This window comes from Eurosta solidaginis, chromosome 2 (assembly GCF_040869045.1).
Source record: "Eurosta solidaginis isolate ZX-2024a chromosome 2, ASM4086904v1, whole genome shotgun sequence".
In the NCBI taxonomy this organism is placed as follows: domain Eukaryota; kingdom Metazoa; phylum Arthropoda; class Insecta; order Diptera; family Tephritidae; genus Eurosta; species Eurosta solidaginis.
Window position 1 is genome coordinate 286,388,801 of NC_090320.1, and position 15,903 is coordinate 286,404,703.

Genomic DNA, 15,903 nt, shown 5'->3' on the forward strand with positions numbered 1-15,903 from the left:
TGTAATAAAAGCGCTGTGTTTTTTAAGTGCCATATAATAGAAATATTGTTTAAAGCGTGAGATTTGAATTCGAGAGTCTGAAAAGAACCAAACATCAGCTGGTGTAACCGTTAGTTCAACTGTCAAACTGATGTTTCATCAGACACTGCAGTGGCGGCTATCGTAAATTTGAGCTGATATGAAGTAGCCGTTTGTTGTTGCCAAGTACGTTTTTATACTCAGCTGAGTTAATATACTCTAACTTTGTTCGCATAACGGTACCCCGTAACGGCATAAACTAATCGCGATAGATATAGAATTCTATATATCAAAATGATCTGGGCGAAAAAAGAAATTAATTTAGCCATGTCCATAACCATTAGTAAAATTTTGGACAATGGGCGTGGCACCGCCCACTTTTGAAAGACAATTTAAAAGCTTTGCAAGCTGTAATTTGGTAGTCGTTGAGGATATCATGATGAAATTTGGCAGCAACGTTACTCCTATTACTATATGTGTGCTAAGAAAAAATTTGCAAAATCGGATGACGAACACGCCCAATTTAAAAAAAAAAAATTTTAAAAGTAAAATTTTAACAAAAAGTTGAATATCTTTACAGTATATAAGTAAATTATGTCAACATTCATCTCCAGTAATGATATGGTGCAACAAAATACAAAAATAAAAGAAAATTTCAAAAAGAAAATTTAAAATTTTTTCATTTAATTTGTCTAGAATACTTTTAATGCCATAAGTCGAAGAAAAATTTACCAATCCTTGTGAAATTTGGTAAGGGCATAGCTTCTATGACGATAACTGTTTTATGAGAAAATGGGGGAAATCGGTTGAAGCCACGCCCAGTTTTTATACACAGTCGGCCGTCTGTCCTTCCGCTCGGCCGTTAACACGATAACTGGAGCAAAAATCGATATATCTTTACTAAACTTACATCAAGTACTTATCTGAATTCACTTTATCTTGGTAATGAAAATGGGCGAAATCCGACTGTGACCATGCCCACTTTTTCGATTTCGAAATTTTCGAAAAATTTAAAAAATGCCATAACTCTATACCAAATACGAAAAAAGGGATGAAACTTGGTGATTGGATTTGTTTTTTTTATTCAAAATATAACTTTAGAAAAAACTTTGTAAAACGGGTGTGACACCTACCATATTAAGTAGAAGAAAATGAAAAAGTTCTGTAGGGCGAAATCAAAAGCCCTTGGAATCTTGGCAGGAATACTGTTCGTGATATTACATATATAAATAAATTAGCGGTACCCCACAGATGATGTTCTGGGTTACCCTGGTCCACATTTTGGTCGATATCTCGAAAACGCCTTCACATATACAACTTAGGACTACTCCCTTTTAAAATACTTATTAACACCTTTCATTTGATACCCATATCGTACAAAAAAATTATAGAGTCACCCATGGTCCACCTTTATGGCGATTTCTCGAAAAAGCGTCCGCCTATAGAACTATGGCCCACTCCCTTTTAAAATACTCTTTAATACCTTCCATTTGATACCCATGTCATACAAACACATTCCAGGGTTACCCTGGGTTCATTTTCCTACATGGTTATTATACTCAGCGTGCTTTACAGCTTTACATAACTTTGATTGGATAACGGTTGGTTGTAGAGGTATAAAGGAATCGGGATAGATATATACTTCCAAATACCAAAATAATCAGTATCGAAAAAAAATTTGATTGAGCCATGTCCGTCCGTACGTCCATCCGTTAATACGATAACTTGAGTAAATATTAAGATATCTTCACCGAATTTGGTAAACGAGCTTATCTGGACCCAGAATAGATTGGTTTTTAAAATGAGCTAAATCGGATTGATTTTATATATATAACATTTTGGAAAACACAAAAGACCTGATTATTTAGTAAATAATATACATAGAATGTTGAAATTTGACACGTGGACTGATATTGAGACTCTTGATAAAAATTTGAAAAAAAATTTTAAAATGGGCATGGCACCGCCCACTTATGATAAAATCAAATATTATTAATCATAAATCAAAAACCGTTAAAGCTATCGGAACAAAATTCGACAGAGAGGTTGCCTTTACTATAAGGAATGGTTTGAAGAATAATTAACGAAATAGGTTAAGGACCACGCCTACTTTTATATAAAGGATTTTAGAAGGGTCGTGGACGAATAAAATAGCCATTTTTTTGCAAAAAAGAGCTTTATACCAATTTTATTTCATTTCCCAAGTGGATTTATAACAATAAATAGGAAAAACTTTAAATTTAAAAAATGTGCGTGGCACCGCTCATTTTATGACTAAGCAATTTTCTATGTTTCGGGAGCCGTAACTCGAAGAAAAATAACGGATCGTAATTAAATTGTGTACATATATTGTCCTTATAGTAGAAAATATTTCTATTAAAAATGGACGGGATCGGTTAAAGACCACGGCAACTTAGATATAAAACAAGTTTAAAAGGATCGTAGACTAGAATAATAAGCTATAACTTAGCAAAAAATAGTTTTGATTCAATGATATTTCACTTATCAAGTTTTATTGTAAGAGGAAATGGGGAGACATTTTTTTTAAACGGGCGGTGCCACGTGTTATGTGGAAAAGTAATTTATCTGAAATGAAATGTACATTGAAGCTCACGCTGAGTATATAATGTTCGGCTACACCCGAACTTAGACACCTTTATTCGTTTTCCCTAATTTTGTCTCCAAAGTATATAATGTCCGGTTACACCCGAACTTAGCCTTCCTTACTTGTTGTTGTTATTCTTGTAACCCATAAATTAGTTGTGACTGTCATATTTCTGTTGCTTGATTTTCGGTTATAAATCATTTTTTTTGTTCTTCTTTATAGCTTTTCTTTGCTTATTTTGAGGCGCTTGTGCGTAACTTTTTTCTTTGAAATTCCAAACTCGTTTTATTAAAACTATTTTATTTGAAATTTATCTGGGTGGTTTTTATAGTATTTTCTTACAAAATATTTTATTTTTTATATGTATATACAGCTTTTTTTTATTAATATACATGTTGTAAATATTTTGCTGTTAGTTAGGTCTCGCTTCTACTGGTGCGTATGCACTATCATGAAAGGCGATTGGTCGTTCACACTTCTGAGTAAATAAAACCAGTAAAGAAATCTAAGCCGCGTTAAACCGAACCTAATATACTCAGTAGAGTGCATCACTCTAAAAAGGTTTAAAATGTTATTATAAAAATTTATTTTTTAACACGCTTATATTAGCTTCACTTGTATGTATGCTTGTTTGTAACTCTCTAGCGTAGGCGCGCAAAGGAGAGTTAAACCCATCGGCAATTATTGAAGACTCGCAGCAGTGGTTAAATAACTTCCCACAAAACGAGTTGTGCTTAATAGCATAGACACGAACCTCTGTGCTATGGTGATATCAACATCATATATCTAAGTGGATTTAGATACTAAAACGCACCATATTTGCGTATTTTTTAGTTTTTTTTTTAATATATTTATATTATTCTTATTTCCCATTTTATGCTAATTCATATATTTTTGTGAAGGCATTAACCCACGCCACATTTCGTTACAGGAATTATTGACATAAGTAACATGCCAACCGTGGATATTATGAAACATTTTTTTTAAACCTCCACCCTGTATTGGAAATCCGCGACTGAAGTAGTGAGCTGTATGACGCATGTATAATTTTTATGCTTACAATAATCGAAGATCAAATTGAGAACTAAAGACCAATTTGGCCGTTTTCACAGGGTGTCTTTTTCTTAGATCAGTCACTGAGGTCTTTTAGTGTGATTTTTTAACTAAAAAATTTTGACAATTTTTTCAGACAACCATGCCAAATACGTAAGCTTGTGGTAAAATTTGTTGTTGCTAGCTGTTAAAATGAGGCAGAAATGGGGCAGAAATGGCGAAAACCCTCTTATTGGACAATCGGTTGTATGGGAGGTATATGCTATAGTGGTTCGATCCGGTCAAATGTCAAATCCCCCACCAAAATATGCCTGCTTACCAAATTTCATCAAGATATCTCAAAAATTGAGGGACTAGTTTGCGTTCAAACAAACGGACAGACGGACAGACGGACCGACATGGCTAAATCAACTCAGCTCGTCCCCTGATCATTTTGGTATACTGTCTAACGGAAACATATACATAAAAAAGATTTTGAGTCTTGAAAATGAAAAAAATCGATTTCGACCAAAACAAGTCCCAGAAACCCAAAAAAATAAATTTTTTAAAAAACTGTTAATGCCTTCGTTTTTATCGCATATCTTTAAGTGGGGTAGGAACTATGAGACAATTTCGTTTTCGTCGGCAACACTTTTGCACGTTTCTGAAAAAACTGAAAACTGAAAATTTTTTAAGTAGGTCATGAAAAAAACCTTAAAAATCAAAGAAAAAAAAGTCAAAAAACTCAAATTTTGCAAGCTCGAAATTTATTTTTTTGGGTATGCTTAGTGGAACTTTTTTTCCTGAGTCCAAAACCTATCGAAAAATCGATGGCGCGATATGGGTTAACTTTCGTCCATGCAAATCAACCCAGCTTAATGTACATACATATGTACGTACATAGGTATATTGTTGAAACGATTTTTTTGGGTGCTTTCGGATTTTTCCTTTAGGGTTTTCAGAGTACTCCCTTCAAGTGTACTATTATAAAACCGTATTAAATCATGCTTTTATTATATTTTTACTGCATATTTGAAAATTTAACATTTTTGAGCAACAAGTTTGACCTATGGAAATTTAAAATAGACTGCGACTAAACAGTCATAGAAGAGATTAATATTATTGAATGCAAACGAGTCACAGATGCCGCCATAGCGACTTTGAGATTTACTGTGATCTTTAATATGATATTTGCCAACTTCACTACATGCTAATTGTGGGTATAATATTGGATTTAAAACAGCCCAAACCTATACCTAATTAGTTCCTCAATTACGTGATAAAAAGTTGGCATTACTCAGCCTAATTGCCCGTCTAAGTTTTTTGTGATTACAAATTAGTGAGTCAACACGTACTAACTATAAAATCAACACTAAGTAGAATTTACGCAAATTCATATAACAAAAAAAAAAAAAAACCGCTTAAACTATCTAATTCACATTTCAGTTAAAGTTAATTATACGATCATGATTTACCTTAATTTAATTGCTCTCGTAGAGGGCTAACTCATCGACAACCAATGCCAATGTCGCACTTTGTTCTAATAAGCGTTTTTTTTGGTTTAATCTAAACTCAATGCCAAACAGTTACTACTTAAATTAACTGTTTTAATTGCCTGCCACAAAATTAATTTAGCTTTTAAGTTCAGTACTGATTTTTCCACCATTGTTTAGGCAATTCCGTGTTTAAATCGATTAATCGTAACAGTAAACTGAAATACTTTTCTAGAACTAATGTCATTGTTGTTTTTTTGTTGTTATATTTTGTGTGTAGCATATTTTTTTTGTAAATATTAGTTTTTTATATTAACCGTTCTTGTGCACGGCTATGAAGTACCCGATGGGCCGAATATAAGAGTGTTAAGCACTTTTCGCTAATCCACCCCAACCTAGTTCAGGCAACGACATTCCCGAAATGTTCATGATTTGCAAATCGGTTAACATATAGTTTCAGGTATCAAAAGGTGCTGCATAATAGCTCTAGAGGCCACAACAAATCAATTTATCTTGTTGCAAAGGTGAATTATCAGCGTTGCCATCGTCATTCAATTGACACACTCTTTAACTTAATTAACTCGGCAGCGCCAGTTCTGACACACAAATTAAGCAAGGGGTGCCACAGGGTGGTGTCCTGTACCAGCTTTTGTTTAACTTTTACATATCGAAGCTCTCTTCAGAAGGAGTTTGTTTTATTCCTGGGCATTCCAGGAACTTAATAAGACATCTTCGTAAACACTACTTAATAATCCAGCCATATGAAGAAAAGGAGCATGAAAAGGCCTTCATAGACATCCAAACTGGTCCCGTTAGAGGATATTGATGAGTGGTCGCACCTATTGGGTGGGGCGAAGCACTGCTACAATAACATACAAATTTAACGGAGCAAAGACAGCGCATCTACTGAGCAGCAAACATTTTCACGACGCAATAGCGCTAAAATATTGCGTTAGTACTGGCGCTGGCTTCATGTTAACAGCGCCAACCCAACCTTAACTCAAACGTTTATAAAAGTGTTTAGCTGGAATGTAAGAAATCTTCGCTTATTTTGTCACTTACCTATTTCACAGTAAAATCCACCCCAGCCGTTGGGACACGAGCAACGTCCGCTGCGTAAACAACGTCCATTATTCTTGCAAGGTATCAATTTACAACTCTCCGAGTACTCGCAACGATCGCCCTTCGCATACTCAGGACAAATGCAGTGAGGTTGAAGTTTTTCATCAAGCCAACAATGGCCGCCAGCCTCACACGAGTCACCACCACATGCAGTGCCATCACAATCGCGAATATTGCGGGCATCTAAAAAAGAAATAGAAATAATTAGTAAATGTGTCCCACTAAAGGGCGCACCACTAAACTACTAACCAATAATATTTGTCACGTTCAGCACAATGCGTGTACCACTAACCACTAAACCGCGTACACAACCGCGGAATGGTATTGGGAAACCAGAGATGGCATTATGTGGTAATTTTGATAAATCTTTCAGACCACCAATATAGAGTAGCGAATCGGGTTCGACGAGCACCTCAGCAGACGGCGCTAACGCCGAGGATGCACTACCCTCAACCCACAGCGTTAGCCAGCGTCCACGTTGTGCCATTTTGATCTTATGCCATTCGCCAATTGCCAGCATGCGAACACTACGCACGACTGTAACATGACTGTTGGGGCCAGATATGCGGAATTCAACGACACCACCTTGTAGTGAGAGCGATACAAAACCGACTTTCTTATCTTGATTATTATTTAATGTGCCGAAGTAAAGTAAGAGACCACGTTCGGATAGCGGGCGCAGTTGGAATTCGATAAAGAAGAATTGTACACGATGATGCTCCTCGAAAGTCTTTGAACCCATAAGCGGTACAGGTGAGAAATTGCGTTGTTTCTCCACCTCGTTAAGTAATTTCATGACAAAGTGTTGACTCGAAGAGGCGATGGGTTTCGGTGGCATCAGCTTTTTCGTAAAGTTGCGATAGCTTATGATTTGTGAACGTTTCGAACCCATCTTATCGGAGCCGTCGTAAAAGTAGGGCCAACGTACAGACAGGTAAGAGCGACGTCCTGTGAGCGAGACGTCACTGAGGGCGCGAATATCTGTAAGGGAGAGAGGATGTTCGTTTGTTAGAGATGAAAAACAGAATTAGTCGGGTTTCGAACGCAAATTGATGAAATTTTTTCTATACATTCTTAGTATATTTTTTACAGATATATTTATACATCCATTTGCGAAATATGCTATATGTGTCCGATATCAATAAACAACTTCACACTTCGATAAACAAATATTAGTTATCGGCAGTGCAGTCTTACCTTCATCACAATTCTTTCCGGTACGTCCCACTGGACAATCGCATTCATAACCATTCACGAGCGGCACACACGTTGAACCCTCCGCACATTTGTTGTTGAATGAATCGCACGGGTTTTTGGGCTGAGCGCACAACGGACCATACCAACCTTCTTGGCAAATACAGCTGAAAATGGCAAAAATAACCATTTAAAACAGCACCAGAATTTACACACAAAGCCCTACTACTACTTACGTAAAGGTTGCGCCATGTTGCAAGCAAGCGCCTTCATGCTGGCACGCATGCCTATGACATTCCCTTGTACCACATTGTCCCACGCCACGTCCACGCACCCCACGTGTCTCCTGCAAAGGCACCGTCACTTGACCCGCCTTCAAATTCACATCGTATATACAACCCTGAAATCCAGAGTGCAGCGGTAGATCATGCGGTAGCGTATTGAAATTCGCAATTTCATGTCCACCCAAGTAAAGTATCGGCATTACATCCATACGACTTACGCTGCCCGGTGAACGTCCGGTGATATTAAATTTACCATCCACCGAAAGCCAAGCTTGTCGGCCAATGCGTCCTATTTTAATTTCGTATGGTACGCGTGGTGCATCCAAACGAAAATCAATCGGCTTCTGCGTAAATATACGTCGTGGTCCACCACCCAAATTCCATGTGAGCATTATATAACCCTGTATAAAACTCACAGCCAAATGGTCACTTTTCTCATCATGATAACCCGATTGACCTATGAAGGCCAGCAGTGATATTTGCGACATCGTTTGTGGTAATATCTTAAAACTCAACTCGATTGAGTATTCCAATGGTATTGGCACAGTGTATGCGACAAACGAAGACAGACCACTCACGCTACCCGAAAATGAAGGCAGCGCGACCTCGAGATCTGTAAGATTTTTAATTGTAGCTGGCGAAACTGTGTAGAAGGGAAAACCTTGTTTTTGTGTGTGGATACGGGTATTGACACGGATAAGGATTGCCGGTGGGAGAGGTCACAGGTAACAAAGGTATTAGAAAATTTTGATTTGATTAGTCATCTGCATTCCAAAATGTACTTTTCAATGTAAGTACCTACGAGTACGAGTACAAACGAGTACATATGGATGCGAAATCAAATATTACTAATGGGTTTCGAACGAATGCACGAACGAACTTTGCATTTGAAATATGTAGTGTGATTCATATATTTGAATGGTTGTGGATGTATGGGTTTTTGCGCATCACAAAGATTGCTAGAATGTGTGTGGGTGTATGTGTTAATGTACGTGAATCTTCAAACTTACTGTGTTCGCAGTAGTGTCCGTGTTTACCCAATGGGCACAAACAAAGGTAGCCACTGCCGGGGAATTGTACGCAAGTGCCACCATATTGGCAAGGATTGTCTTCGCATACGGATATCTCACAAGTTGGTCCCATATAGCCGGTGGGACATTTACATTTCCATTTTTCTGTTTTCTCGCCATTTTCATCGACTTCGTTGGACTCAATTTTGATACAAGCAGCGCCGTTGCGACATGGACTCGATAGGCAGGCAAGCGAACCGCATTCTGTGATACCAAAGCCATCCAAGGCATCGCTGGAAACAAACGATATGACGAAGTAAAGGGTTAGTTTTAATAGTAAATGTTTATAAGTTGGAATTTGCTGAAGGCTGAGGTAGAACTCTGCCAATCCAGATTCAAGTAAAGGTTCTGCAAACTTCAGCTTAATAAGAACACATTGTTTATGTGCTAAAATCCATTATATTAAAACGCCGCTGGTTGTAGTGTTTTGAGGACACTAGCTATTATCCCTCACTAATACGCTCTTACCGACCGGCTTAAACCAGAGCTGGGGAGAGCAGACCTACCAGGCATAAGGGAAGTGGGCAGAGATGTTGACCTAAAACTACTGGCTCACTTCTTCGATCTGAAGAGCTAAAGGCTTAATGGGGTTGGAATCGCTATGAAAATATATCTGAAAACAGGAAAAAAATTAAGATATATAAGCTAGACTTGATGATATAAGTTTTGCAAAAGGCAATAGCCTCAATTTGTCTCTCTCATCCAATTAAGATAAAGTCAGTCATGTTAATGCATAGAAGATCTTAATACCCTATATTGAACCTTTTTACCTGAAGAAAATTTCTTCCTTATCCTCATTATATGACTTTTAGGTGTTTCTATAGAAGGCGAGGTGTGGTCTGTAAGGTTTTCCTATCAAACCAAGTTTGACAAGATATTGCGAAAAATTTATCCATTATACTGATAGTTTACCATATATTTTCCTCGGTCTTATGCGAGGTTATTCCTGTACAACTCTCAACTCCTATATCCTAAACCCTCAGATAAGACTCCATTCTGTGCGAAGTTGACTTTTGTCCTCAATTACTCTAAGATCAAAGAATAGCTCACTTTAAGAAAGAACTCTCGAACTATTAGCATTCCTAGTACAATAACTTAAACATTGACCTGACTGCCCTATTATGAGGCTAATTGTGACTTTTTCTTCATTGACGTGATCCAATTTCTTTACGGAAGGTGTCGTCTGATGGCCCAGAAGATCCAAAGATCTTGCATCCAAGCGCTCCTCTGAAAGTCGGTGTAACATTGCAAGGCAACAGTTCCGAAGCGTACCGAATCTATATATTAATCCATCAAAGATTTCTCAACTCCGAAAACTCTTCTTGAATTTCTGAGGGTAGAGTAAGACGTCTTACATCTGTCCCTACTCGGAGGCCATCATGCCTTTTAACTGAGCTTAGCTGTATAGCTCATACCTCTTTAAGTAGATTTTCCAAGGATTAGTTTCACCAAAGTTGCCAAGTAGATTATTTTCCACAGAAAAAAATTATTTCCTATATCCTGCGTGTATTCAGAGCTGCCTTTCCTCTCATTCCTGGTACTTCAACTGGCTACCCCACTTAAATTGTTCCTAGAAAAACTGAAAATTTCTATCTAGGCCAAGTACCATTGACGTTACTTCAGGTACGTAGACGCCTCACTTTCAGTTTTTATGTTTGACCTCAATGCAAAACCTTTCACCTTTACATGATTCACGCTCATTTTACAGTTTGTACAAAGCAGGAAGATAAGTGGAGCACAAGCGCTTTTAACGGTTTTCGGTGACAAAAGCAGCAGCAGCAGCGCCAGTGCCGACAATAGCCCAACGGCCATGCGACTCCATCATTCAAGTGCTTCAACAATGAACTAAACGATCCAGCGACCAAAAAGCTTTGAATATACTTGGAATAAAATATGCGCGGCCTTTTACAGGAACAAAAAAAAAAAAAAACGAGAGCACTAAAAATATATAAATTTAAGCGAAAATCAACAATTCGAAAAGCGTTGTGAAATAAACGTGTTTGAGCTGTTCAACAAAGGTGGGCGAAGGGTGGCGTGTGGCTTGAAAAAACGTTTTAAAGATGACAATTTAATGTTAAACGGAAACGAAATGTAAATGCAAACTATTCTTCGGCGTTAAGTGCCCGGAAACTTTAAAGATGATGATAGAGTTGCCGTTTTGGTAAAATTCTACTAAAATTGGTACATTTGCGGTTGTAATACGGTAAAACGTACATATGTATAAGTTAATCGAAACCATTAGGGAAAACACTATTGTATCCGAAAACTTATGAATGATGTATCTAACATCCTTAAAGACATTTAAAAGCTTGTCAAGTTCATATCGGTGTATTGATTGATGGCATATCACATCAGTAAAGGTAACATCAGATCAAATCTTCGGAAAGCAAATTAAATTAAGTCGATATCATAACAATGCAACAAATGTTGTCATATCTCACCAGTTAAGGAAACGTCAGATCAAATCACGAAGGTAAAAAATCAGATTAAATTTGGTAAGATCTGATATGTTTGACGAGCTTGAGGCCGCAAAGTAAAGCACAATGTTTAAATAAGGGAACACTTTTTTTAATATGGTCGATATTTCGACATCACTCTGAAAGTCATCCTCAGGATCGCATGAATATGCTTTATCAAAGTAAATAAGGCTTATTAACACCAACTTAAAATTTGGTAAGATCATATCCTTGTGTCATATCACATGAGTTAAGGTAACATCAGGTCAAATCTTTGGAAACCAAATCAGATTAAATTTGGCAATACATATCATAACGATGCATCGACTAATGTCATTAAAGGCAACATCAGTTCAAATTATTGAGTCCATATCAGATTAAATTTGGCGAGATCTTATTCATCCATTCGTGATGTCACATCGATCAATTCATCATCAAGAGATCATGTGACCGCAGAACAGACCACATCACATCATATCACATCAAGTAACATGCATCACATGAAATGAAATTCATAACGATATCGACCCTGTTCAGATCAAAGCGTCACTATGAGTTTCATCTGATGTCAAAGTCAAATAAGGTTAAATCACATCACACCATGTCACCGTCAGGTCATTAGAAAATGTTATCAAATTTAGTCACCTCAAAATCTTATAACAATATCTCATATGCTAACAATAGCAATGTAAAGTGATATCTAGCTCAGAATAAGCTAAATAACAAGATATCAAATCAATCTCAGTATGATATCATAAGATAACGACATTGTTTGGATAAGATACTATCACATCACATCATATGAAATGAAACTCAAACAAATGGTACCGAATTCAATCAGATGATGTTATATAATATCATACACAGAAAATCATACTCATAACGACATGAAATGATACACATTTGACCGAATCCAGATTATATGGAAAAAAGTAATTAAGATATCAAATGGTTGGATCTGGTCATATATGAAAACGCAAGAAACGAGTAAAGATATTAAATGATATCGCATGAATGAAGTCACATCACATAACACCACATCAAACCTGCTCAAAATCATAAAGATATCATTGATATCAGATTAAGTCAGAACATACCAAGCTCATAATGATATTCACTTATATCAAATATGGGTATATCAGATCAATTTTTAAAGGGTGACGTCGGATTATATTATAGAATACCAAAAATGGGAAGAAATGGAAGACAGATTTACCGAATTTAATCAGATGATGTCACATCACAACACACACAGAAAATCATACTCATAACGATATCAAACGATACTAATTTGACCGAACCCAGATTATATGGCAAAAAAGTAATTAAGATATCAAATGGTTGGATCAGGTCACATCTCAAAACAAAAGAAACGAAATTTGTAAGGATATCAAGTGATATCGCATTATGTCACATCACTTTACCCCACATCAAACCTGCTCAAAATCATAAAGATATTATTGATATCGGATTAAGTCAGATAAAATCAAGCACAATATGATATTCACTTATAACGAATATGGGTCGATCAGATCATGTTTTATAGGGTGACGCCAGATTATATTCGGGTGCCTTATAGAATACCAAAAATGGGAAGAAATGCAAGACAAATTTTCGTGTAATAAATAAGTAACCGGCAACCATGCTTCAGATGCGTCAACGCATAGCCGCCAGCACATCGCAAAATGCATTCGTAAGGTACGTGACACACAGACACATACCTATTGCTCTTCATTCTCAAAAGCTGTCAGCGGGCTAGGTAATGGGTCGTCAGGCGATCGGGTCAGTTATGAGCGTTAAGAGCAAAGTGCAAGTAAGAGATAAGAGGTTTGTTCCACTGAAATATTTATGCACTTGCATAATATTGACATTAAAATTAGCACACTCGATGGCATATAAACACACACACACATATGAAAGCAAATAAGCATATCTACTTAAGTACACTTAAGAGTCGATGTGACGTGCCACAAAAGTCATTCTATGTATTATTATAACGGCTCTGCCAACTCGACTCTCCCTGCTCAAGGGGGCACTCTTTCCATTGCACTCCACGAATGCACGAGGTCAAGTGCTACAGCACACAATTGGCATTTTTGTGAAAAGTTAAATTAATTTCTGAGCGCTGCTGTGCAAGTCCTTCCGGCCAACCAAATGAGTAAAGTCAACGGTCAAAGTTTGGCCAAACAAACTTTTTATAAATTAATTACGAGATATGCTTAACGAAGTAAGTAAGTGACTTTATACTAAGAGAGAGAATTCGCACTTTGCTATGTTTTTTTGCTTGACAAACTTCGAAAATTTATAATGCGCTTTATGGTTGTTGTTATCAAAAGTTATCGGCGAAAATTTTTTGTTCATTGAAGCTTAAAAAAGCTGCTTTTTATATTTTTCATTCATAATTATAGCTAATGAACGAAGCGTGCAAAGAGTGCAGAGGAAATTGGTAATTTGCACAAAGGCAAGAAAGTTGTGTGTGGTAGTGAGGGGCTTGGGAGGTATGGAGTGCCTGAGGGAAGGTAGTTTTTGTCAACTCTAAATAAAAGAGAGTCACTTAGCGTGTAAGCAATCGTAGTGCAGTCTTAAATCGTTTGATCTGAAAAGAAGGCAGGCGTAGCGTAGTTATCGGTGTTGTGTAAAGTTGTGGAAAATGTTCAACTGTGGAAGGCGGTGAGTTATATCTCTCTAGAAAGCCTACCTCTCTTCGCTGCAGCTCAGTCACATGTGAACATAGTTGAAAATTAATATATTGAAACGAATTTACTTGCAAATCCTCTTATTTGCAACCTTCTGCTAAGTTCGTATCACTAAACTGTTGAATAAATAACTCCAATATTGAATAATGGAAAAATGGCCTTTATTAAAGTACTTCACAATAACACTTATACTTTGCGCTAGCTGGCTTAATAACCAAACTGATTGATAGCTCAAATGAATCTCCACTATTGGCCGACAGATTGCGTGCTTAATCAATAACTGCTTGATAGCTCAAATCAAACTGAATTCCAGCGCCTCTACCTTTGCTGCCTTATATACTCTCTGATTTCAACGTTCGCATCTTCTAGGCGCTTCCAGATTCTACTAGTTGCCATCAGCTCTCAAACTTCTCAGCTGTAGCTACATTTGCACGATTTTATAGCTTTTTTCATTGCATACTTTCATGAGTATCTCAGATATATGCACGTGTTTGTGCATTGACTCTCCGCTGCTCGTATACGTACATGTTACATATGTGTAGACGCAATTATTGTTTCGTTTATGTAGATACATAATGATTGATCTATGGATGTGCATGATATCACTGTTTAGCATCGGTTTAGAGATAGCACCACCCCTTAGTTTGCTAATATTCGTAACACTGCCCTCCACCTAAGTCTGATCGACCCGATCAGACAAATCTCCCGATCTAAACGCCGCTAGCATCTCCAAATGTACCACTCTTCTAATCCGTGGTTTCCCAGTGGTTTGTATGTGGTAGATGGTATCACTGATCTTCTTCACAACTTTGTACGGGCCTTCCCAACTGCACCGAAATTTGGCTGGAACACCTTTCCGCCGGTGAGGGTTGTTTAACAGTACCAAATCTCCCTCCAAGAAACCTTCCGAATTTTTGTTCTCATTGTACCTGCGTTTAATCTTACTACTCATTATTCTTGATCGTTCCCTCGCACTCTGTTGTTTGGCCAATGAACTTCTTCGCAGAGCTTGCACTTGACAGATTGACTTTGCATCATCATTATCGTCTGGACGATTCACAACAGTAGTGCGCGCTGGCTTGAAACCACCCTTGCATTCTTTCTGAAAAATTCTTTCAGTCGTTTTAGTGCGTCCATTAGGGTTTGTCGATGCCGGTCTTTTTCTCGCAGGTACTTTAATTTCGCTTTATTTGGCCCATTCGATCCATCAACCTTTTCTTTTGACTTTCGTGGCCTATGTCGAGTCTTCTCTACCATTACTCGATTACTACTGAACCCTTTCTCCAACTTGAAGTTAAGTGGTATATCCTGGTTCTCATAACGCATCACCCTTCTGTGCATATCGATCTTGATGTCATGGTCAACCAAGAAGTCCACTCCCAATATGACTTCTTCAACGATCTTCGCCACAACGAATTTGTGTAGAACTGTGACTTTTCCAATCAAGACTTCACATACCACTTCTCCCTGGACTTGGTTATACTCGCCAGTGACCGTACGCAACTTTGCTCCAGGTAACGGTTTTACTCTCCTGTTGACCAAGTCAGATCGGATTAAGGAATGAGATGTGCCCGTATCTACAGTCAGTACACGCTCCTTGCCATCCACATTCCCTCTGACGGTAAGACTGCTTGATTTCCTTCCAATTTGCGACACAGATATCACTCAATAGCCGGGGCAAGTTTTCGTTCTTTACATCCGACACGCTCTTGCTCATTTCCGCCAGCTTTGCGTTTACGGCAACCCACATTGTTGGAACTATTAGGACCAAGATCGCAATGACGTGCAATGTGACCTGGGTTGCCGCACTTGAAACATTTAATAACTCCGGCATTCTTCTTTTGAGATCCCTTCAGTGCTTCCAAAATTGTGTCTACCCACTCTGGCCTTTCCACTTCCACATAAAAAAAATAAATGTAAGGCGCGATAACCT

General features: G+C 37.6%; 2 protein-coding genes across 13 annotated transcripts in view; one reads left to right on the forward strand and one right to left on the reverse strand.

Moving 5' to 3' along the window:
* Positions 1-15,903, reverse strand: part of eys (eyes shut) — a 457,691-nt gene that overhangs the window by 26,069 nt on the left and 415,719 nt on the right. For 2 of the 4 annotated variants that reach the window (XM_067768337.1, XM_067768336.1), the window contains exons 8-12: positions 8,759-9,051; positions 7,701-8,361; positions 7,468-7,631; positions 6,520-7,251; positions 6,211-6,453 (exon numbers count right to left, since the gene is read on the reverse strand). In XM_067768337.1, the coding sequence (XP_067624438.1) occupies positions 6,211-6,453; positions 6,520-7,251; positions 7,468-7,631; positions 7,701-8,361; positions 8,759-9,051 (2,093 nt within the window). Of the gene's footprint in view, positions 1-6,210; positions 6,454-6,519; positions 7,252-7,467; positions 7,632-7,700; positions 8,410-8,758; positions 9,052-15,903 lie in introns of all 4 variants that reach the window. The other 2 variants (XM_067768335.1, XM_067768334.1) reach the window with 1 other exon arrangement.
* Positions 1-15,903, forward strand: part of LOC137241108 (uncharacterized) — a 471,192-nt gene that overhangs the window by 21,943 nt on the left and 433,346 nt on the right. The gene's annotated exons all lie outside the window — the stretch shown is intronic.